The sequence below is a fragment of the Rhineura floridana genome, chromosome 2, assembly GCF_030035675.1.
Source record: "Rhineura floridana isolate rRhiFlo1 chromosome 2, rRhiFlo1.hap2, whole genome shotgun sequence".
NCBI classification, from domain to species: domain Eukaryota; kingdom Metazoa; phylum Chordata; class Lepidosauria; order Squamata; family Rhineuridae; genus Rhineura; species Rhineura floridana.
In genome coordinates this window covers 27,573,730-27,599,618 of record NC_084481.1, presented here as the reverse complement: position 1 = coordinate 27,599,618, position 25,889 = coordinate 27,573,730, and the positions used below count along the sequence as shown (strand labels likewise).

General features: G+C 38.7%; 1 protein-coding gene across 4 annotated transcripts in view; it reads left to right on the top strand.

The window, feature by feature from the left end:
• GLS (glutaminase) overlaps window positions 1-25,889 on the top strand; it is a 90,559-nt gene that overhangs the window by 52,045 nt on the left and 12,625 nt on the right. For 2 of the 4 annotated variants that reach the window (XM_061608203.1, XM_061608199.1), the window contains 5 exons: window positions 3,388-3,454; window positions 3,935-3,985; window positions 5,652-5,828; window positions 7,677-7,808; window positions 8,640-8,732. In XM_061608203.1, the coding sequence (XP_061464187.1) occupies window positions 3,388-3,454; window positions 3,935-3,985; window positions 5,652-5,828; window positions 7,677-7,808; window positions 8,640-8,732 (520 nt within the window). Of the gene's footprint in view, window positions 1-3,387; window positions 3,455-3,934; window positions 3,986-5,651; window positions 5,829-7,676; window positions 7,809-8,639; window positions 8,744-9,804; window positions 14,908-25,889 lie in introns of those variants that run through there. The other 2 variants (XM_061608200.1, XM_061608201.1) reach the window with 2 other exon arrangements.

The window sequence follows — 25,889 nt, the reverse complement described above, 5'->3', positions numbered from 1 at the left end:
AGAAATGAGTTAAAGCAAGTGTTGATTTATTCAAATAAACATTATGTAGGATTGTTCCCACCCAACCTCTCACTTCTGGGACTTGGGGAAGGGAAGGGTGCCTCCTGCAAAAGCCCATTGGGGAGGGAGAGAAATGACCTCACCTTTTCTCCATATAGAGTGAGGTAGAGTGGAGAGAAGTGGTTTTTCTTTTGGAAATTTGGCTTTTGCAGAAAGCACCAGCCATGCCTTACTGCTGCCTCCTCCAAACCCCAGCAAGAGGGAGAAAAAACGCCCCTTCTAAACTCTCCTTAGAGAAAATAATATGTTTGTTTCTTTCCCTTTCCTGTAGGATTTATTTTTACGAAGCTGGAGATATGCATGCCCAATTTGCAATACAGAAAGGTCAGGGAGTATTCACCAGATAGGGGAAGGATATTGCCACTGGCTAGGAGAGAAACAGCTTTATGAAATACTGGTTCAAACATGTGCAAGATGCTCCTTAAAAGCAAGCTATTCTAAAATTCCACTGCTTCATTGACTTAGTTGTAGCCAACAAAAGTCAAACCCAAATAAAGATCCTGCAAGTTGTTGAAAGATGGTTTGGCACTGGAGCATCTCCTAGGGAAAGAGTTGTATTGCTGTAGTGCAGCCATTATGCTTCTCTGTGTCTTTTGCAGTGTGAACGTGGCTCATTACATTATTCGATCTGGGTTAAGGAACAGACTCTCTTAAGTATGCTTAAACCAAACTGTTAATGGCTTTGTAAGTTTAAAAAGAGGAATGGGAAGAGGCAGCACCTTGAATGGTCTTCCAAAGGCAAGCCAGTGCAGATTCCAGAATGCTGCCAGAGTTTGCTTCCAGTAATGGCTTATCAGGAAATGGCCTGCTGTATCTTGTACCAGTTAAAGCCTGGACTACCTGCAAAATTATGTGGCAATTACAGTTTGCTATTTCCTCACCCAGTGCACATATGCAGTGATGTACACAATCATCTGCTTAAACCTCTAGTTTAAAAATGACTTTTTGCTAACAAAATTAAGAATAGCATCTGTAAATTGCGCACTTACCTGAGAGTAAGACCCATTGAACTTAGTGTGACTTCTCAGTAGACATTTATAGGATTGCACTAGGTATCTTCTATGACCCTCTCCAGCTTTTTAAAATCTAATAATAAGGAATTGCAGTCTTATCAGAAACAACATTGAAGAAATGCTCAGTAGATAGCCTTTTTTAAGGCCAATAATAGTCCTCAACACCAATTCATGTTTTTATTTAATTCCCATAAAATCCACATTTTCCCATATTCAACAATAACCTATGCCTTGCCAAACAGAGCAGGGCCATCAACCCTTTTAGGCCAGTTGGAATTTTGAGGAAGTGCCATGGGCACTAGTCACAAAATGGCTGCCACAGGTGGGTATGGGATATCACAAAATGGCTGCTACATATAAAAGCAGAAAGAGCTAGGACCACAAAAAGGTATGAGGTGTGGGGAAAAAGTCACCTACATTAGCCACCACTCTATTCACTCAAGGAGAGAAGCTGTCTGCACTTCTCGGAATGGAAGGGAGGTGGATGTCAAGTCCTGGCATCCAATGAAATGTGAGCATATCTGAGGGGTATTTTTAATGTAGGAGAGGCTGAGCTAGTGCAAACAGGAACTGAGCAGGAGCATCAAGAAGTCTCTTACGCATTGCAGATTTTTGAGGAGATATATACTGAGACTTTTTGCAAACACTGTCGGAGGTTCTGGTGGTCGTGCTGGCACCCACAGATGTCATATTAGTTACCCCAATGTAGCCACTTAGGTCTATCAAGGAAGGCAGTAGAGTTATTGCTGTTACCATAATCTCATCAGCATGTACAGTCCCTTGCAAAAGTACTCAGACCTCTGACCAGTGCTCTCATATTACTGAATTACAAATGGCACACTGTAATTTCATTCTGTATGATATTTTATTTTGAAACATTGAAACTCAGAATCAGTTCTTGTAGGGTGACATTGGTTTTATGTTGGGAAATGTTTGTAAGAAACATAAAAAACTGAAACATGTTGCTTAAAATCAACCCCTGTGCTGTGGAAGCTCCCAGTTTACACAGATAAAAGAAATTGCCCTATCGAGGAAAAGGGTACAAAATAATATCCAAATGTTTGGATATCCCAGTGAGCATAGGTGGATCAATAATCAAGAAGTGGAAGCTGCATCACACCACCCAGGCACTGCCAAGAAAAGGCCGTCCCTCAAAACTCTGCGCTCGAACAAAAAGGACACTTGTGAGAGAAGCCACAGAGAAGTCAACAATCACTTTGATGGAGCTACAGAGTTCAGTGGGTAGGAGAGGAGTAATGGTGCACCAGTCAACTATATCAAGAGCTCTGCATAACACTGGCCTGTATGGGAGGGTGGCAAGAAAGAAGCTGTTACTCAAAAAGTACCATCTGAAAGCACGTCTGGAGTTTGCCAGAAAGCATGAGAGTGCCCCAGCTGAGATGTGGGAAAGGTTCTGTGGTCAGATGAGACCAAGATAGAGCTTTTTGGCTAAAACTCAAAGCGTTATGTATGGCACAAACCTAACACTGCCCATATCTCAAAACACACCACCCCTACAGTGAAGTATGGTGGTGGCAGCATCATGCTGTGGGGCTGCTTCTCATCAGCAGGGACTAGGGTATCTTGTTAAAACTGAAGGAAGAATGGATGGAGCAAAGTACAGGGAAATACTGCAAGAGAACCTGCTTCAGTCCACTAAAAAACTGAAGCTTGGGGGAAAATTCACTTTTCAGCAGGACAATGACCCCAAGCACAAGGCCAAAGCAACATTGTCGTGGCTAGAGAACAAAAAGGTTAGTGTCCTACAGTGGCCCAGTCAAAGTCCTTACGTGGCACTCTTTGAAAATTGTGGTCCACAAGTGATGTCCAACCAACCTGAACGACCTGGAGCAAATCTGCCAGGAAGAATGGGCCAAAATCCCTCCGACACTGTGTGCAAAGCTGGTACATACCTACCCCAAAAGACCTAAAACTGTTATTGCAGTGAAAGGTTGCGCTACTAAATATTAATGTGTGGGGGTTGAATGCTTATGCAAGCAAAATGTTTCAGTTTTTTATGTTTCTTACAAACATTTCCCAACATAAAACAAATGTCGCCTTACAATAATTGATTTTGAGTTTCAGTATTTCAAAATAAAATACGATACAGAATGAGATTATAATGTTCCATCTGTAATTCAGTAATATGAGAGCATTGGTCAGAGGTCTGAGTACTTTTGCAAGGTGCTGGATGTGCATAGTGACTTTCACTTCTCCTTTTTCTGGTTTTGTTTGAACAGTGGAAATTGCAGAAGTGGTAGTGAGTTCCTTGATAATTGTCTGGTCTTGAGGTGCATTTTTGCATTTTTTATAGGTTTCAGTCTGAAAGAGAGAGTGGAGACCGAAACTTTGCAATAGGCTATTATTTGAAAGAGAAAAAGGTATGCTTTTGGATTATATTGCCACAGATTTCTTAAATTTTCATACTGTCTACTAAACAAACCAAACAGAACAACCTTTCACTGCATAACAACTATAAAAAAGGTACAATCCTGATCAACTAAAGGGTGCATACAGTACATAGTAAAACAGCAGTTTTTGCTGTCTGCAAGCACAATTAACTGATTTGTTTATTTGTATGCCACTTTACCACAAAATGGTGCCTAAAGCAGCACACTCGTATCAGATGAACAGCAATAAATATAACAATTCACTTGCACTTGCCACATTCTAGTCAGATGTACCTAGTCCTGTCCAATAATGAACTTGTATAGAACCTGTTCTAGTGGGTTTCAATGAGAAACTATCTCTGCACGGTGCTAATTGGCTGTCAGCTGTGATGTCATCATGCCATCTCCCTCTCCCCATCTGTGAAGCTTCATGACAAAGCTAGAGTACTAAAATCTGCTACTATTTTCCAGTGTTTTCCAGAAGGCACAGATATGGTTGGCATATTGGACTTCTACTTCCAGGTAACTTAAGTAGTCTTCATGTCTGTAATCCTCAAATAGAAACGTAAAAAGCTACAGAAATAGTTGTGCACCCAAAGCGATGACCAGAACCTCTAAACTGGGATCAACAATTAACAATTCTACATTACTTAACTTATTCACATATGCTTGCTTGCTTATTAATTTATTTATATCCAGCTCTTTCTCCCAGTAGGAACCGTAAAGACAATAAAATTGCAGTACACTAATCTCATGTGCAGTCAAGATCTCTGTCAGATTGCTGTTGCAGTATTATGAGATCATAACATGAATCAATATGGAATTCTGATCCAATCTAGCCTTTTCGGCTGCATTTCTTAAACTTTGGACAGAGATGATACCTATAAGGGACAGTCAAATGATATTAAGGTGTAATTTTTTGGGGGGTAGGGGGCTTTGGTTTTTTATGTTACTGTACTTACCTGCTTTATTTCATTGTCTTATTTGATGTTTATATAAATACATAAAATTAATTAACGTGCATAATAACTGTTGGCTTCTCTAGCAGCTTATATCTAACATTTCAAATCAAATATATTTAGAGTACACTGTGGGATCCTCTTTGGCACACAAAGCAGGCTTCCAATGTCTCCCCTGGATCTTCCACTATTAAGATTGCCATATATCCATATACATACGCAGTTGTAAGTTTGGCAAACTGGATGAGTTATATTGGAGTGGAGGATTTGTACTGGAGACGTTTCAGTTTGAATTATTTTTTATACAAGCTGCAAATGGAGACCAATAGTTGAAATGGATTCAAGTGGTTATGGACTTATTCTGTGATTTGATAATGTTAAGGAAGTGGTGTTTAGGAGATCCTATAGTCTGTGTAAACATAGTATTGGTGAGGTTTTTGGCATATTTTTTCTTGTAAGTTTCTGTTGTCTTTGGCTTGGTTGGATCCAAAGCATGAGACACTGAAATGAGATGGCAGTGCCCCTCCCCCCCCTCCACCCAACACACTGTATTCCATACTGTTACAGAGCATCCCCTGATTCCCAGGAACTGCTTTTCATGCTAACTTTTGATTTTATGCATTTGTCTTATATTTAAATTGTTTTTAGAATTATTAATTGTAAATTGCCAAGATAATTTTGTTATGGGGTGGTATACAAGTGTCACAAATAAAATAATTTAATTTGGGGGGGGCAAGAGTAGGCAAGACGGTTGTGCAAGCAAGCTTCCACTTGCATAGCTCAAAGAAATCTTCATTTTTCACTGCTTGATCTTAATGGAAGGTAGCAATCCAACTCTGTGGAAGCAGAATAATTTTCTGTATTGTGTATTGTGTTGTCTAGAAGATTCATCTGATGGGTAAAATTGCATCTTCTAGGAATAGCAAATTAATATTTTTATGTTGAACATAATAACTATAGTGCCTTGCTTATTGATCTAAAGCATTTATCTACCATCATTTAAAAACCCAGCATTTGTGATTCACTCTGTCAGATATGGATTTCCTCCCTAATCTGCTGACAACTCATTCCATGTATGCTTTGCTGACATTGTTCATAGAGGTTAATACAGTCGTCTGTAGTTGCATCTAGCTTTTGTACGGTAGTCCTTTCATCTATTTGCTTACTGCTTGTATGTAATAGTTTGTAAGTGTTCGTATACTCACCTTCCCCCCACCCCCTTTCTTAAGCTGTGTTCCATAGAAGTGACTTGTGAGTCGGCCAGTGTAATGGCAGCAACATTGGCTAATGGAGGATTTTGCCCAATCACTGGCGAGAGAGTGCTGAGTCCGGAAGCAGTTCGAAACACTCTGAGTTTAATGCATTCCTGTGGCATGTATGACTTCTCAGGACAGTTTGCCTTCCATGTAAGTACCGTTTTCACACTAGCATTTGACAGAAGCTCTAAAAGGATCTAGGCTAAGTGGTGACATACACTCTGTAAAATAGATTCTAGCTTTTCACTAAATGTTATTTTATTTAAAATGTTTATATCCCATTCTTCATCAAAACTGATTCCAAGGCAGTTGACAACAGTATAAAAGAACAGACACTAAGTTAAAAATACAGCTCACTAAAACAAACCAACAGTAAAAACTGCAGTTAAAAATGGCAAATGAAGAAAAATCAAATGAACCTTATTTAAAATATGTGTGTGAATAAAAAGTTTAATAAAGTTGACACTAAATGAGCATCCTTGGAGAGATCATTACATAATTGGGCTGCTATAGCAAAAAGACCACTTTGATTGACATCTGCCTCACTTCTGATGGCGGACATACTCAGAAAATACAATTGGCAGTTAACATAGGAAGCAATCCTAACTAAACTAAAGCTGGCGTAAAGTATGCCAGATCCAGATGCCATTCAGGAGTGAGGCTACTGCTGGCTGAGCTGGTCCAGGCCTGGCAAAGGGAAAACAAGCCTTTAAAATAGAGTCTGACGTAACACCCCCAGGTCCCATGACCAAGCTGAATGGAATTAGGATCCAGAGAAAGTCCCCCTCCTTACCATTCCCCTGGAACACCCTTTTTTTTTGGACTTACGCTGGTCTCTGCTGCGTTGGCTGAGGGACTTACACCAGTGTATCTCCAGATGAGCCAGGATGGAGTCACGCTGGCATAGCCTGGCAACGCCAGGACCTGGATGGCTCAGCTGGAGATCTGCCAGATCCTAACATGCGCATCCCAGTAGATCTAGGGTTAGGATTGCACCTTAAGCATATGGGCATATTCATAATAAGTCTCAAGGACTTTGAATTGGACTCTGAAACAAACAAGCAATTGGTGGAACTCTTTAAAATTGCATGATTGTGCTCTTAACAAGCTATTCCAGTTACTATTCTGAACTAACTGAAACTTCCTATCAATCTTTGAGGGCAGTTCCATGTGTAACATACTGCAGTATCCTAAGCAGGAGGCTATTGGAGCCTAGATGATCATGATAAGACCATCCCTATTCATCAGTGATCACAGCTGCAGCTAGAGTGAAAGGCACTTTGTCTTTGGAGGCCCAAGCAGTCTCTATGATAATGGGGAACTCCAAGCTAAGTTGTATGAGGTTATCACTAAATACCTAAAACATAAGTTGATACCAATAAGTCAGTCCTGAAAAGACTTTGTGCTCTATGGTTGCCCACACCTGTACCTGGAGAGACACCCAAAACCTGTGTTAAACTAGACAATTGCCTTGCATTCAGTTGCTGGTTAGAGGCCTACATTTTTCCTCTTGTAGTCAGTCTCTCTTTGGACTAGTGTTCCTAAAGAGAGAGAGAGCCTTAAACTTCCTTCTTGCATTGTCATATCTTCAATCATTAGATGTGAATTTCTCTATTACTAGCATGTGTAGACATCACAGAAGGACAGTGGTTCATCTCTTCCAAATGGCTTACTTGCTCTTTTACTGCTGAAAGCATAAATGATACTGCCCCATTCTCTTTTAGTCGTTATTTTATTATGTATGGATATAATAGGAAGATGCAACAAGGACTTACGTTTGCGGACATCTTTTTGTTCATATTTGTTAAATTCATAGCTCCCTTCTTAACTTCTGTAAGTAAGCTAAGGTCTGATACCTCACTGACGCTGGCATAGGAGCAGGAGTACTGTCTCCTTGACCATAGGACTACTGTTACAGATGCCCACTAAACACTGTGTGCTGATTTAATATATTTAAATACTTAAATTGAAGCATTTTTATTGTTCCATTTAATATAGGTTGGTCTTCCTGCAAAATCAGGAGTTGCTGGTGGCATTCTCCTGGTTGTTCCCAATGTTATGGGGATGATGTGCTGGTCACCTCCTCTGGACAAGATGGGCAACAGCGTTAAGGGGATACACTTTTGTCATGTAAGTAGGGCTTCTCACTTCAATATTTTCTTTGGTCTGCATCAGAATTTTAGTAGACGTTCTCTTTGCATGCCCACCTCATATTTAATCATTGCTAATTTAGAAGATGGGCAGGGAAAGTTGTACTTCCTCTGCCAAATTAGAATTTCTACAAGCATTTGGAAAATGTCATCTGGAGAAACCTTTTGCAGATCCAAGCATGAACAATTGTTCTTGTACCTTGATTCATAGGGCTGAGCCAGATATTAAGGTGTGAATATTTTTTTTCAGTTTAGAATGGTGTTCAGGTCCCCTAAAGGTTTGCCAAAAGCAAACCTCTCTCCTATGGCTTGTTGGTGTTCATTGACCCATTTGGCTGCAGCTTGGATGGCATTTTTTGAAAATCGTCAGCCATCTCTCTAATAACAGTTCTACAAGAAGCAACTTGCTGATGCTGTCTCATGATGTCACTAGAAAGAAGGCTGCCTGTTGAGCAAAGATGATGCTAAAGCTGTAGCCCAGTCTTCCCTGCGAAGAGAGGGGGTGCATTTTACAAGTGAAAAAGTATTCACAAAATGCACACACAGCTATTTTAGTTCAGCTGTTCACATAATGTTGGTTGCCAAAAATGCTGATTCCTTTCTTTTTATTTCCTTGTGAATCAATGTTTCAACTACATTTCAAACCAATTTTAGAATTTATTTTGGTAAAGTGTAGAGTAACAAGTCGACTTTTTTATGTGATCTGATTAGCTATGTAATTAGATAATGCCAGACTATAGATGTGAATCATAGTAGCGTATAAACTCTGTTGATTTGTATATAGAACAATGTGATGTTCTGACCATTGCAGGAACTGGTTTCTTTGTGCAATTTCCATAATTATGATAACTTGAGGCACTTTGCAAAGAAGCTTGATCCTCGCAGGGAAGGTGGTGATCAACGGGTAAGTCAAAGGTATTTAATGATATTTGTGTATAATGTGTATATTGTAGGTTTCTCATTTTCTGATTGCTCAATGAAATGTATTGCATCAATACTTACATTCTGAGTGTTCAAGTACAATTAAACCAAATTGTGATATCTGGAGCTCAATGCCAGATGCTAAACAAGTAATTATTTAATCACTGGCTTTTGCCATTTTGCCTACTTTATTAGTAATTTGGCACCTGGCAGCACACCATTTTTTACTGCTGCTTTTAACAAACCTAGGTTTGTTATATTCAATCTAGCCTCAAGCAAGATTGAGCAATATGTATAATGGCCTAAAGTCATCTTGGGCCAGTTACCATGAATTTGTATGCCCACCCAAGTATATTCCAGTCTTCTTGTACATAAGGTATTTGCATCATAGATAAGATATGAAAAAGCACTTGGTGCTCAGGGTAACAGTTGTGAACTGGTTTCTGCAGTGTCTGGTGCTCTGATGGCTGAATTGGGAATTGCTGGGAGATGTAATGAGAAGGATGGAAGCTTCCCAGTTTTTTCTTCTAACTATACTAGATGGTTTAGAGAGAGACTTCAGTTACCTTTTGCTTCTTACTATAGGTGTTAGATCTCACAGAGTATTTTGGGGCGGGGGCGGGGGCTAGAGGCATGTGTCAAGTCAAACAAGCCCAGTTCTCAACCTTTAAAGCTTGGGATTGGGTATGGAATACAGCTGCCCACCTGCAGCTGCAAGGTTAAGAGGAAAGCTGAAATGTGAACGTTGGGGGGGGGAGGGATAACTGAAGGAGGAAGAGAGCCTCAGAAATGTAATATTTGGCCCTCTGAATATTACCAACTTATCCTATAGTGAATGAAGTTGGTTGGGTGATTCTCCTCCCCATCCCCCACTGTTTTCTAAAGTATACAAATTCCCTTACTGTCTTGAAACTGAATATTTAGCAAGGTCAGGAGGCAGTGAAGAGTTAATGTTGACAGCTAACTAATGCTATTTGCTAAATATCAGTAATGCTAGAATGTGTTTTTTTTCCACCAGTAATCTAATAAATAATGTATGTTGCTTGAACAACTAGCATTCCTTTGGACCATTGGACTATGAGAGTCTTCAGCACGAACTTGCATTAAAAGAGACTGTGTGGAAAAAAGTGTCACCCGAGTCAAATGAGGACATCTCCACTACTGTAGTGTATAGAATGGAAGGTCGGGGAGAGCAAAACTAAAGGAATGGGCTCTAGTTTCAGAGAGTTTGCTTTTATCTTTAAACATGCTCCAGTTTCTCTAGATTGCAGTTCCAGATAATTTAGTTTTGTTTTTGGTGTTTTGTAAATATTGCTTGAGATACCAAAAATTAGTATCTAATGTAATACAAATTGCTTTAATTGCTTTTTCAGAAAGCAAATTGGAAAAAAACATGAAAAAGTGTGTTGTCTAAACTTGCTGTTGTGTCATGCCTAAGGACTGAATTCAGAAGGGAATTTCTAGGGGTATTGAAAAAATACAGAAACCTTTCTAGGTATAACTGTTAAAGGCATAACTGTTACAAAGAAAATTGGAGCAATAGGTATAGGAAATTTCATACCCAAATCATATATTTTTTATAAGTGGATACATTTTACCGTTAAGGTTTGGTTGGATTTTAGCACACAACAATCGTTTCTTAGATTTTTCTCTGTTCTGTTCTTAAGGACCTTAATCCTTCAGTTGCTTTCAATGTAAGCAAATATATGCAAAGTCATCCATTCAATTTGTACAGCACTGGAAAAAGCTGAAAATGAACTGAGGTGACAGGACTCTTTGTATCAATCATTTTGTAACAATATGTAGAAATATAGTTTAAACAATATAACATGCTTATAAATATTGGAACGTATTACAGCGTAGAAAAGCATTGATAGTAAGCCCAAGTAAATATTCTAATAGCAGCATATTGGAAAACTGCTTGTATTGAGCCTTTGATTTCCAAAAGCTGATTGAAACAATTGTTGAGGCACCAAAATTGAGATATTTACTCTAGATTCTACCTAAAGCATACCATGAATGAATAAATAACAATAGGTGCACTAAGTATGTATTTAATAATGTTGCAAATAAAATCACAAGTAGCAGTGGGGGTGTAGCACAGTTGATTTCACGCTAGATCCTTTTAACACTACTGAGGTATTGTTTTTCTCCCATTACCTGAAAATGTATTAAGTGCTTTTTGGAACCTCTAATTTCTATGTAAGCAAGAGGAAAGAGCCTGGGGTGGTCAAAATGCTTTGCATGTAGAAGGGCCCAGATTCAGTCTGGGAGGTGCTGCTTAGTTTGGCCTTACTGAGGTAGATGGACTGATGGTCTGACTTGGTGTTAGACAACTTCCTGTGCAGTTAGCAGTGCCCTTCCACATGGTTGAGATCATCTTATAATGCCTGTTCACAAGAAAGTGGCATTCAGCAAATGCTCTTTCCCGTTCTAATTGAAAGCTTCCAGTTCACAAGCTTTGCCTGTTTTATTGCTTCTGTGGTCAGTGTTGCTGAACGATTAGTGAGTGATTATCACTTATTTAGTCAGCTTCTGTTCCTGTTGTATGTGTGAATTAAATTAGTGCTATAATTAGTGCTTAGTGAAAGAAAAGAGGGGGGGAGCAAGAATGGCAAGAGACCCAGTAATTTAACTTTTCTTCTCCTCTCTACCCCACCCCCATTGGGGAGCAAAGCACAGGAGCGGCTGGAGGGAAGGGGTGACACTGTGTATCTGGCTTCCTGTCAGCAGTGTCAATGCGCTTTCCAGGAGAAAGAAAGATCGGGGTGTGTAGGTTAGCACTGTGGGAGTGCTGCATTGGCTCTTCTGATGTGCCTAACCACCACCCACCTCCTCACTGCCTCTCCTCAATTCCTAGCACTAAGTGCAGCAACCCCCGACAGGAGACTAAGTATGCAGCAGCAGCCCTCCCTGCCTTCCACTCTGGTAAAAATGGACTAAATAAAGGGCAATTCATCTCCAGCTGCTGACCAGGGACGCAATAAAATAGCCTGGATCTGCGACCAGGAAGCTTTCTGTTGAAAAGTACAATTCCCTCTAAAAGTTCCAGCAGTGATTTATCAGTGCACAATTGATGGTGCTGCAATTGTATTTTACAGCAAATAAATTCACAACAAATCAGGTCTGGGCAAAGCACAGGAGGATATCACAAAAGCTGTGCTGATTCCCTATAAAAAGTGAGTGAACAAGAGATGTCAATTCCAGAGGAAAGGGTTAGTGTGGAAGCAACCTACCTCTTTGATCTAGAACAGGCTAAGAAAGTAGACTGATCCACTTGTCTCCCACTAGTGCCTGTGGGTTACTGGGATTCTTGCAAAGAATGCTGGATTGAGTGGTTGTTGGTCTTATCATGTAAGGCATTTCTCAATCAAAGTAGATCACTGGTTAGCTTTCTTAATGCACATGGTTATTCCTAAACTATTAGGGGATCCTAAGTATTAAGTCTGTCTTTGTAAGCTTAAAATGGGTTGGTCTATCACACAAGAAGAAAGCAATCCTATCCCTGTCCTAGATAAGGGACATTCAGACTTTCATGTGGGAAGGGGGACAAGGGAAAAAGGCAGCATATGTAACTAAAGGCCTGCTGTAGATAGGTGTTTATGTGTATACGTCATCCTCCTTGGGAAGAGAGTGTTTCCATCTTCTGACAGCTTGTGCATTTCCTCCTCAGTGATTTAGAAGGTCCTGTAGGTCCTTTTAATGTAAAATCTTCTCTTACAGAGGAGACAGTCACAAGCCCAAGACTCATACCAGTCAATCCCAAGAAAGTAAAATATTGTCCATGCAGGCCCTCAGATAAACATGGGGTGTGTGTGTCTATTTTATGGGGGATGTGTGTGGTGACTGATGGACCTAATCAACAAGAAAGAGTAGGACCATAATAGCTCTGGGATATGCTTTAAAAGTCTTTGAAAAAAGGAGTGCTGCAAATTAAAATAACAAAAACCAAAACTATGCACAAATCAATTCCATGAACTCCTGAATGATCAATCAGCACAACTGTTGGGGTAGAGAAATGTGGCACTCAAAGCCTCCTATATTGTAATGACTGGGAGGACCTGAATAATCATATTTGGACTGGAAGGTGTTGGGTGCCTGTCACATTTGGATTGGTAGGGCTGCCTTTTAAAGACAGTCTGGAAAATTTAGCTGCCATAAAATTCAGCCACTAGAATGTTTGTAGAGGCTAGGCAGTTTGAACACATTAGACCAATTTTATATCAGTTGCGTTGGTTATCCACTTGTTTCTGGGTTCAATTTAAGTGTTGTTCGAAGGACCTCCTACACCTATATGGATCTCCCTGGGTCATTATGTGGACCTTGCAGGTCAGGCTGTCTGGCCCACTACTAAGGCTGATCAGATCAGTGGATATTGGGACAAGGCCTTCTCAGTAGTGGCCCCACACTTACAGAATTCCGTTTCCTAAGAACTGTGCTTGGCCCCTTCCCTTGTGGTATTTTTATACTGCTGAACTTTTTGTTGATTCTGTTGCTGGCCCCCTATAATTTTAGTTTATGCTGTTTTATATTTAGTTGTTTTTATTGTAAGCTGCTTTGTGATGGCTTTCCATAAAAGGTTGGTGGTGGCAATTAATATTGTCCTTTTTTCTTTCTGTGGAGCTGGGTGCTTCCTGGAGAGAGGTGATAAGAAGTGGACTTGTGTTAGTTTGCATACTCCCCCACTCTCCTGCATATTTCTCTCCCCACTTTGAGAAAGGCGAGTCTGCACAAGATTTAGCATGGAGGATAGCTCATAAATATGAGACCATGAAACCATTAATTTATGTGGTATGGAAAGTGTTGCTAAGAGTGGGTTTCAGTTTTTTTGAGGTATACATCAGGATGGAGACAATTCTCTCCTGTCCCAACAGCACCATTACTACTTTCCTGGGCTCTTCATTTCAGTTCTTTACAAAATAAGCATCTCTGAAGCATTTGCTGATCTTTGGTGTCCTTGGCATGGTTGTATTTAGGAAGCCCTCCTTAACTTGCTTCAATAGATAGTAAAGGAAAGTGTTAATTTAGTAAGTTAGGGTTGTATCCAACAAAGCCATCCTGTTTGTGGAAGAATTTCTACTTGCACAATGAAGCTGTGCCCCAACCCTGTAGAGCAAATTTGAGGGGGGAGGCTGCAGGGAGAGAGAGGGAAACTTCCATTGTGCAAGTGGCTTTTGTGAATGGGTGATTTCGGTGGATATAACCCATAATGTCTGGGCCAGTATGACAACCTAGATCATCCATGATGAAGAATTTTCATACACAAGTTAGTGCTGTGTACACAAGCGGAGACAAGCTTGAGTGAAGGCTCAGGTTTGTGTGCTCTCCCTCCTCTTCCTCCTCCTGTACAGCCACGAGAAGAACTTCTACAGCATTTAGTTTCACTTTCTGTGAATCCTGGCTTGTCTTAATGTACAAACCAGAAGTCATGGTTTAAAACGTTTAAACTTTGGTTAGCTAAACTAGCTGGTTTGTTTTGAAACTGACCAGAATTTGTTATCCGGTTTGTATGTAAGAACAAGCCAAGGATCATGGAAAGTGAAACTAAATGCTGCAGGGGAAGGAGGAAGGGTGCAGACTGATACTCCATCTTGTACACATAGTGCTATGGTTTAGTATTATGTGTGCACAAAATCTTTGACAATAGTTTTCTCTGCATCTTTGCAAAAGAAAGTGTAATGTGAATGAGCATTTTGGCCAGTCTAGGTTTTGCAGTCATGCTAAAGACCTGTTGAAGCACCTCACGTATGGAAATGCCCATGTGACCGTATAAAATAGGATGTGACCTCAGCCTAATGGGCCTGATTATATTCAGCAGCAGCTACATTCCGGTGGAAATCTGTCACATGAGCAAGATCACAAATATTGTATTAAGCGCTGCAAAATATTAAATGTTTTTGCCTAAATATTCTTAATAAAGCTTAATGTACTTTTGTGTTCACGGCAATACCAGTTCTTGATATTCAAGCATTTTACTTGTCGTATTTTTTCTTTTTCTTTTGTTGGCATCATTAATGCTCCTTTGGAAATGTAAAAGCATTTAAACTTTGCTTTGGCATGTGTTGTATGCTTTTGCTTCAGTTGAAGTGATATATCATGTGCCCCATTTTTCGTTTGCATTGTATGTTATTTATGTATCTTAAGCACATACCCTTTTGTATTACAATAAATTTTATTTTAAGCTTCTCATTTTGTATTTTTTGTTCCTTTCCTATAGCAACTCAAGCCGTCATTTGAACTCAGGAATAAAAAACACATCCGATTATCTCATGTGTTTAAATCAGAATACCATTTTGTATAAATATGATATAATGGAGTTTAGTACTGGTTCAGTAACCAATTTTTAGTTGCATTTTAAGTTATAATTTTAACCTTTCTTTGTAACCGAATTTATTTTGCTCATGTTCTTTTATATTTTTCCAGCCTTGCATTTTTTGTTGCAGCCACATTCAGTTTGGTGTGATGTTTTGGGGACATGTTGGCTTGAATCCCAATAAGTGCATGCTCTGCATTGCATATATTTGCCTCCCTTCTGATGCAGACCATTTTGCTACCTGAAAAGACACTTTGGTAGAAGTTTGAAGAATCAATGGTATGGGGTGGTAGTAGAAAAAGGGCTAAAGTTAGGACCAGTTGACAGAAACTGGTGACTCTCTGTCTCTGTCTCTCTGTCTCTGTCTCTTTCTGTCTCTCTCTCTGTCTCTCTCTCTGTCTCTCTCTCTCTCTCTCTCTTTCCCCCCCCCACCCCGAATTAGTAAAAATGCCATACATTCATGCACTGGGCACTATATGAGCACTGGGCAAGATCTGATCAACACAGATGAAAGTTTTCTTTACTATTTTTCTCAAAGCAGCTCCCGACAGCAAATGAATTTGCCTTTCTGTTAGAGAGAGTGGCTGGAGTTGCTGTGCAAAGCCATTTTTAAAAAGTGTGTCTACCTTTCTGTATGCAGGTGCACATAATTTTATAGATCATGACTGTAGACCCCAATTGAAAGAATAATTCTTAAGTCCACTGAAATCAGTGGCTCCAGTTAGACACAACTAACTTAAATTCAATTGATCTCAGTGAGATTCAGGAATAACTGTTTTCTTTCAGATTTAATTTTATGCACCTTGCTGCATCTTTTTGCTTTGGTTATTAACTGTGACTAACTACTAATGTGGAAAATATATACAGTGGGATGGAAGCTGAGGGGGGAAATGGAAATGGTGGGAAAAATACAAGGAAAGGGAAAACAACACATTTTTTGAAAATACTGTTGCTTACACTTTTCCCCCCAGGTTTTGATACCTACATGTCATTGAGGTTCCAGTCCTATATACTCACTTACTTGTGAATAAGCCCTGCTGAAATCTGTAGGACATTTCTGAGTAAACAGGTATAGGACTGTGCTGTGAATAACATATGACACTGTGTGTGTGCTTGGTCACGTCTATTTTTAATCTATTTTATTGAGCAGCACTTTAGGAGTTCAGTGTGTGGTTCAGTGAGCAGATACTCTGAAACCTTTTTGCAAAATATTAAATTTAAATCTGTCTCTTCCCAGTAAGTTTCAAATTATGATATACAAAGCAATTGTCTTCAAATTTTGTGTCTGGTGTGGGTTAACTAATTGCATTTTTCATCCAGCAAGGATACAAAGTTAGAGAGAAACTGTATTTTTAATATCTGTTTCCACAGCTTCCTAGGTGACTCAAATTCTCTGTATGGAAGAATTTACCATTATTTGAGGTATTTGTAGATTTGGTGATTAAAAGCATAAAACAAAACTTGGTGGGTAAATGAAACAAAACTGAAGTCTCTCTGATTGTGTGCTAGTAGTTCTGCATGAGGAACGAGGATATAAGGACCAAGTGGACTGACACTTCTGAGGGCTCCATGAGTGTGGTGATCCCACATCCACAGGCTTCCTCTTTTCCTTCAAGTAAGATGTGGGGAACCTTTGGCCTTCCAGATGTTGCTGAGCTCTAACTCCCATTATCTCTGGCCATTGGTCACGCTTGTTGGGGTAATGAGAGTTGTAGTCCAGCAACATCTGCAGGGCCAAATGTCCCCACACTTGCCTTAAGCAGTGGCAGCAGCTCTGGCATGCACAATTTCTTCCTGTATCTGGCCCACAAGGTAAAGTATTCCATCAAAGTTGTATCTAAGACACAAGCAGGAAAAACCAAAGTCTAAACAGCATTAAATCATCTCAAATCCAAGTAGTCTGGTTTAACTGAATATAGATTTATAGCACACTAAGCTAGGTAATTGCCAGTTTGGTCATACAATATCTTTATTTTCGGTTTCCACACCTACACCTGAGACCAAAGGTTGCTTCCCAGTATTTTTTTTTCTTTTAAGTAGTTGGTTTTGTAAGAGAGAGCGCCACATTTGCTCGATATTTTCTAAGATCAATGTTGCTACGAGGTCTGTTAAGCCAACTTTGTGCCGTGCAATTCAAACACACCAGAAGAAAAAGAGAGCAGATATTCAGTATAGTACTTCTCTGGCTCATCTTCACATGAAATTCATTCTTGACTGAATCTTCAGTGTATTCTTTAACATCTCATTTAATCCCTGTATTTGACAATTGAAGTTAGTAAACAATATTTTCCAGCCTATAAGCAGAATCCACCTTTCAACTGACTCTCTGAAGGCCAATGATATTAGATGTATTACTTTTGCCATATCCCCGAAACTCCCAATTGCAAACTAACATTGCGTAAACAGCTTTTTCTAGATCTGTTAGCATTCAGCGTGCACAGATACATGTCTGAAATGGGCAGCTGGTTAAGCAGTTGGGCAGTTTGCAAGGCTTTCCTTCTCTTTTTGTGAACAAAACCCAGATGAGACAAAATAAACCACAGTACCCAAGTAGAAGTAACAAACATGATTGTAAAAAATCATAATTTAATAATAAATTTTTTTTAAAAAGTTTGGGGAAATGTTATTTTTAGGTTCATTATTCATTCTTGCCACATTTGTTAATGTAAACATTTCTGTTTTCCACTTAACTGTCCATTGAAGATGGTACATTTTATTCTATACTGGGGAAACATAAACTCTTGTACCACAATACATTTCGTATTTCACCGTTCAGTTAGATTTTTTCATATAATTCTAAGGAATGCTACAGGATCCATTGGAAGTTTACAATCACACCCATCTCTTGCTTGTGCTCTATAAGGTGGTGCTTTGTCTTGTGTTTGTGTGGTGGCTTTTTTTATATACTATTCCCCAATAAGCATAGAAACTCCTGGTTCTTTTGTTACATCACCAAAACGTAGCATGTTCCAGCTTAGAAAATGTTGTAATTTTATACAGTATCTAATATTGCATCATAATTTTACATCCGTTCACCTAACTGGTCACAAGTATATTAGACCAGGTCATAATTCATATATCTTGGGTTATTAATTCCTTTTTGTGTTTCCTTTGACATAAATGGGATGATCAAATGTTTCATTAATTTGTATAGTAATCTGTATCCTTCATCCTTGCCAATTAGTACAAACTTTTTCCAATTTGAGTTGGCTATTGCTTGGCCATACTTCATAATCTGTGAATGTTATATGTTTAAATTTATGGAACCGAAGGACAGAAATTGTCTTTTATCAGTCACTTCATATGACAGCATTCATTCCTGAAATCTATCCCCCCTAGAAAATATGTCCCAGCAATTTAATATTTTTAACATAAAAATGTTGAAGATCATTTACATTGCAACTGTATACATTTTTCCAGGCATTTTAGATATGGTTAGCTGAGTTGCCTCATGTAACCAAATATTTGTTCAGTTTTGTTGAAACCACAACTTACTTTTATTGTCATATTTGTATTCATCTGTTCTAATTTAGTATTTTAGATTTTGAAAAATCAATTTTGGGCTCTAGCTGCTCTTTTGTAACACGAAATAGTAGTGTAGTTGTAAATTCAGAAGTGCAGGGTCCCTTCATGATAGTCACAGCCACACCCCTCGCTCTTTTTTGCTTCTGGACTGAGAATGAGATCCTTGTTAATGTCTTCTCCCATAACAGACGTCGCTAGGAGCCAATAAGCACAAAAGAGGGGTGTTAGCTATTGAAACAAAGTCTTCTCAGTGGTTGACTGGCTTCCTTTCACTCCGATTGGCTCCAATCAGCAGGAAAGGACAAGGAAGCATGTTAGAAGATATAAGATGCTGGACATTGGGACCCTGCTCCTTAAAAAGTAAGGCGTCTAAGACCCCTGAGACCCTAGATGACTGATTACAAACATATGAGGTAGAACATCTCAAATCTTCCTTTGATTTTCATCAATTCTGTGCTGCCTTATTTCTCTGGATCTGTTTATTGAGGTCTCCTTGCTATGACTTTGCTTTTGTTCTTTTAATCAAATTTGATAATGCTGCAAAGAAGAAAAATTACTGACATCCTTATTGCAGCAAACCTCCCAAACCATGAGAGCAAAAGTTCTACTCAACAAGCTGTCTTTAATTTTTTTTTAAAAAAACCCCTAAAAGTTATTTGATATCCTTTTGTTTGCTGTATCACTTCACTTATAGTAGTAATTTTTACCCACACTATTAAACATGGATTTAAACATAGGATTTCAGAGTGGAGTAAGTGGGATTTGCCTTCTCAGTTTACCCGCATCTTTTAAATGCTACCAGTTGCTACTGAAGTTATTACTTAGCGTTGATAGTGTAATTGCATACAACATTGCTGGTATAGAGTAATATCTCATAGAAAATAAAACTTAACTCACACACATTGATCTGTTATCTTTTACAATAATATTTATTTATTTGATTATTTGATTTATATCCTGCCCTTCCTCCCAGCAGGAGCCAGGGTGGCAATAATAGTCACATTATACTGACAAAGCAGAAAATGAGTAGGACAGTAGTCAAAGAAGCCACACAATATTTGGATTATTATATTGTAATGATTATATCACATGAAATTATATCCTAGACTATATTAAGAACTTTTAGTAGAATAGCCACTTTAGCCTGTTAAAACACTTCGTTTGCATCCAACAAAAGAATATATAGGCAGATTGTACCCTATTCACTAAATATATTAAATTAGGTGAGCTCTTGATGCTATCTATTAAATTTTGTCCCATTAATAAAGCCTGTTTTACCTTCATGACTACATTTAAAAGTTTTTAATATAGCTGTCAGGATGTCCATAACTCTGAAATCTTGATACACAGATCTAGAACAATACGTCTAGTAAGATTTTCTCTAGTTAGAAACTTCTTTGCTTCCTGTGATGCAGGTAAGATGCCTTCCCTCATAACTTCATTTATAATATTGCTTAGGGAATCTAATAAGGTATTTGTATAAAGAAGGCTTTATAATTATTTGACTGAAAGTCCATCCAGTCCCAGAAATTTACTATTTTAAATTTCAAAATGGCTTTCTTGACCTCATAACTAGTTGCTTCAAAAGTCATTATGTGTTGAGAACTCTTGGATTTTCAGTTGATCCCAAGACTGAAATCTAGTTCAAAGTTACTCTAGCTAAACTATTTATTGAAATATTACGCACAAGCCAAAAAACCTTTGCAATTTCTTCTGGGCTCTCACCTTGGTTTTGAATAGGTTACCAAATATTGTCCCTTAGTGGTGTGTTTTGGTTGAGATTTTTGCTCATTAGGAAAATGCTCATCTGCAAGATTTATTCCTTCTGCTTCAGAAACACATTAAAAATATTAAATCAGTGTCTTTAGTGATGATTACCTTTCCTTTGCTTGTACTAGCTCATAATTTCTTAGGCAAATCTTCTCAGCCAGTGTTATCTTTTTTGTGGGGGGGGGACTCCTCCCAGCTCACAATATTAAGTATGTGTGCTGATAGTGTCATATGCAACTACATTTTATTGCATTGCCTCCAGGAATGGTAGTTTTCCGCACCAGACAGGCCTTTCTGAACATTCAGCTCCCCACCATGGATAAACTGCTCAAATATACCTGGCATCCAGAGAGGATTTTAGAGGTGAATAGGAGGCGGCAACTATATAAAATGTTTGCAAGTAAAATTGAGGCAAATGAACCCACATACCAAAGATACTCGCTAAGCAAAAGACTGCTTAGTCAGGTGCCTTGGTCTTGTCATGTAGTTCACAGCAATCCACAGAGTTTCATTGTGAGCAGGTGGCTTAACTTTTGCACATATATGAGTACAAAGCAGCTGGCTTTGGTCACCTAACGTTCTCAGTGCTGTCTCTGAATATGCAGAATCTTGCAGAATCACATTTTGCATTTGAAGCAAGAGAACAGTTTTAGGGGGAGGAATGGTATGATTTTGCATTTACCTAGTTTGGAAAACAAGTTTCCAGTTTGTAATAGTGAACTTTAGAGACAATCTTGTTTTCTTTTGTCACTGTTTGCCACCTTGGATTTGATCTAAGAAACTTAATAGTTCTTTGCTTTTGTTTCTGTAATATTACCTCATGTTGTAACATGTCCACACTATTGCACTTCCAGCTTTCCATGTATTTCATTGTTAAAACTTTTTCTAAAATAATTTAACGCTTACTTTGTTAAAAAAATATTTAATTGCCTCTAACCTTGTGTACTTAGCTACCCACTAATAGAGGCATGGTTGATATAAATAAATAAACCTGGTATTATATACACCTGTACTTGATGTTACAAAATAATAATAATTTAATAAGATATGCATTGGTAAGGGAGAAAAGTATAATATCTGGCTGTTGAATTAAAATATTGCCAAATATCACACATTTGAAATTTTCCCAATTGTATCTGAAAGGAGTTGGTAACTCTTCAGCTAAAGAGACCCACTTTATTTTTTCTAATCTAGTTTCATGAAAACTTTCATGAAAACCTTCATTTAATCTGCAATTAAATTATTATTTTGGAGTGATATTAGGCCCACATATACATCTAGGTGTCATTTTTCAAGTTTATACAGCTTTCATTATAATCTTCGTGTTAATTCTCTAAAGGTGTCTTATTTTTTCTTCTCTGGGTAGATGCTCCATAAACTTTTCCAAGTTTCATTCCCTCAGTCAGACTTCGTCTCACTTTAAGCTGGATTAACAAGGGATATCCTGTTAACAATAGGTGCAATAGGTTGTGATGCTTGCCCCTTAATAAAGCACACTTAGGTACAGTGCAAGATCATAAGGCAGCCTATGAACTGGCCCATGTAATTGGTGTGTTGCTTCTTAACATGTGCTTACATGCAGACATTAAAACACATCATAATATCAGTCCTTATGGAATGCCAGAAACTAGTCTTCAAAGGACCTAACATCTGTCCCATAAGGCTGTCTTCTGAGTATTGGGGTTGGGGGAGTGGGTGAGGAGCAAAACCGTTTTGACAGTTTCTCCATCACATCTACCTGCAGTGTCAGTTGGTATAATTAAATACCATGGCCCATGGTAACTATCAGCATGGAAGAATTTCCCTGTTAATTTCCATGCTCAGTTTTTCCATCAGTGAAAACTATCTGTTTCATGCTAGAAGATAGGTGGAAATGGGTAATAAAAGAATTCATGAGCCTTTCACGAGCTCCACAAGTTTTGCTAAAAGGAGGTGGAAGATTCCTTAGATAAATTGGCAGCCCATCCCCATCCAAGAACTTACTAGCTGTCTCAGCCCATAATTGATCCAGAACTGACCTGGCCATCACCCACAAAGACTGGCACATGTCCAACTTACATGCAGTGACAATGGGTGAAATTTATGCACACATTTCACAAGTTCAAATTGTTTTGGCTTGTGCACGGGAGGGCACAAATTCATTATGACGACAGCTTTATAGGATGCTGCTTTGGACTGCTTCCTGGTTTGGGAAGAGACTGTTCAAGGAGCTGTTGAAAGGGGAGCTTAAAAGCTCTAATGTATGAGCAGAGCAGCCACTCACTCTGGTCTCAGTCCTGGCCTTTGTTTGCATGTTCCCTGTTTTCTGGTGGAAGATACATTTTAAGAGAGAATGCCTTGTATTTATCTCCACAAAGAGTTGTTTCACTTGGTAACGATTTTTGTGATTCCAGTGGCACATTTTTTGTTGTCACAGGAACTGCCCCAAGAACTGGGATTCTATTATTTGAGACTCCATTCATCCTATTCACATTTTGCATCATTCTGTCCTTTCGGGTGCAGAGGTGAACATCAAATTGTCCGAATTAACCCACAGCTCACTTTTTCTGTTGTATTTGTTTTCTTTTCATTGTTGGTAATTTTAGAATATAAATCAATGGAAATCTTAAATATCACACTCCTGATGTGTCAATAGTGTTTAAGTCTGCATTATTTATTTATTTGTTTATTACATTTATATACCGCCCCATAGCCAAAGCTCTCTGGGTGGTTTACAAAAATTAAAACATTGAACGTTAAAAGCAAACATACAATTTTAAAAACCATGCAAAGTTTAAAACCATGAAGCGCAGGTAAACAAGGTAAAAGCATTGCTGCTGTTATGGATTTCACTTGTGGCTTTCTTGACAGAGTTAGGCCTGGTTCACAATCTATTTCCCCTATGCATAAACACCTGTGATCCTTGTCAGGCACACGCCTGTGATTGCATGGAAAGCGGTGTGAATTGCTTCATGATACCCATGTGGCTCTAGCTGCAGCTATCCTGTGATTGGCTCAGAAATCATGGCTGTGACAATGGACACCACTGTTGGCTGTCTTGAAATTAACACTGTTCTTAATAATGCTTCCCTGTGATGCCATGTCTTTTGTGTGTAGAGGAGTTTCACTGGATATATGGTTTGCTACCTCTGCAGAAAACAGTACATTGGCAATCCAAAGGAAGCATTGGGTTCAGAAAAGGTTATGTTGAGCATGAGGAGATGGTAGACTTTCCAGGGAAAGTAGTGAGTAATCTCATCTTTGCATAGGCTCCATCTTTCAACTTCATAAAAGAGAAGTTTTAAGGCTGAAAATGATGAAATCCACAAAAGCTATAGGCTATTTAGCCCTAATACTTTACAATTTCAGAACTGCGTAATAGTAGATATGGTTCTTCCACTGAAAATATTGATACCCGCACTTTGTGCTTCTTCACATCGATAAAGTTTGCAGCAATGTGTACAGACCATAGTCTAATACTGCATTGTTTTAATTTGTAGATACTAGCTTGCATGCTGCTCCCAGACATATCATGTTTGTACTTCCCCATATGTTAAACAATTGCTGAAAGAAGTTTAGGATGAGCAAACTAGATTGTTACCACTACTAATCATGATGGCTATGTTCTGCTTCCATTGTCAGAGGCAGTAGGCTTTTGAATGCCAGTTGCTGGGAATCACAAGTAACGAGAGTGTTGTTGTGTTCAGGTCCTGCTTTTAGGCTTCCCAGAGGCATCTGCTTGGCCACGGCGAGAACAGGATGCTGGATTAGATGGGCTATTGTTGTGATGCAGCAGGACTTTTCTTATTTTCTTATTTTCTACTTGGTGTTCAATTTAGTAGTTTCACAATATCTTCTTAGAAATCTGGGTTGTGCCAGCCTCTTGTCAAATATTCTTAATCTTCAGAAATTGCTTACTTGTAGATTGTGTGCTCCTCATTTATATATAAAACTATCTGACAGAAGACTAAGAGTCTTGATCTATTCTCTGTTAGAATATATATAGTATTTCTTATCCTATATTTTCAATACGCTTTTAAAACAGTTGAGGGCAAAATAGACTTTGTTGGGGTATGTGTGTAGGGGTATGTGGCTCTATCTGAACAAATAAATGCTTAGATGAGCATCATTTCAAGTTATTTTTGCATCTGTGCTTCCAAAATAAACTCCATGGAAGCAGCTTTAATGCTGTAGCCAGCCTCCAAAAATAAAAGCTGTAGCCACAGCACTGTAAATTTAATGCCAGTGCATTTGTAGGGAAGCAGAGGATTGAGAGGAAAATCTGAACAAACGATAGGCACGATTGTGAATGTGCACCACCTAGGGGGCAAAAATATAGATATCTGAATCCTGAAAATGAATCCTGACGGGACCAATTCCTAAAGTACTGATAAAATCCTTGTTTCCATGCTTTGACATGATAAATATAGTGGTGGTATTCTGGTACCAGAATAGCTAGTCTGAGTGGTTTACACAGAGATAGAAGTGAATTTTGGTAAAAGTGTGTTGAACTAAAATCAACTTTATTGTTGCTGCCAGAGTCAAAAAGCAGAATGTATTGTAACCGTTTGTGCCCATTCTGTGCAACTGTCCTTTTCTTCCTGCATTTCAATATTTTGAGATGTTGCTGAGGTTTCTTGTGTATAATAGATTTTGCATGAGGTTTGAGTCAAACTTCATGCATGATAAGCTTTTCAGAGCACACACACATGCAAGATTAAGCTCTTTTAGAGGTGTGTGTTAACATAGTGTTGTGGTTTTATAAAGGGCTTTCACTGTTGTGTTAAGCGTTGAGATTTTGTTTGTTTTAAAGGTGTCATCAGCTTTCACTTTACAGGCCCTTTAAAAGTTTGGTTTTAGAATATGGCAAGTGCTATGTCTTGTGTTGGTACAGGTTAATATGCTTCAATGAAATACAGTGTTGCATTTTGTATGTGAATTTGGGTCTCGTATATAATCTATCTGTCGTTATGAACATGAATGAGGCTCTTTTTAATGCTTTCATACACCAACATTGTAATAGATAATGTTTTTGACACTCTCATGGAGAAGAGAGAAATTCTGTGAGTGCGAATGTGGAATACTCACAGTAGGATACTGATCCGGGTTCACCAGAAACACATTTCAGAATCAGAAACAGTACAGAATCTATTTTTTGCATATCAGACTTCATCTCACTTTAAGCTGGATTAACAAGGGATATCCTGTTAACAATAGGTGCAATAAGTTGTGGAAGGACAACAGCTGTTGCCACATTTTGCCTTTGGATGCTTGCCCCCTAATAATGCTCACTTAGGTACAATGCAAGATCATAAAGCAGCCTATGAACTGGCCTATGTAATCTGTGTGTTAATTTGATTATGACATGGCTGAAATCAAAGATTGTCTTGAAATTCATTGGCGTTTACTCTTAGTAGATCTCCAAAGACACCACTTGGTTGCTAAGATGGGTTCTCTTAGATGGGCAATAGACAGAATGCAATACTGTTACAATGCTCTGAAAATCCTGAATCCATATTGGAAACCATCCAACTCATTTGGGAAGGAAAGCCA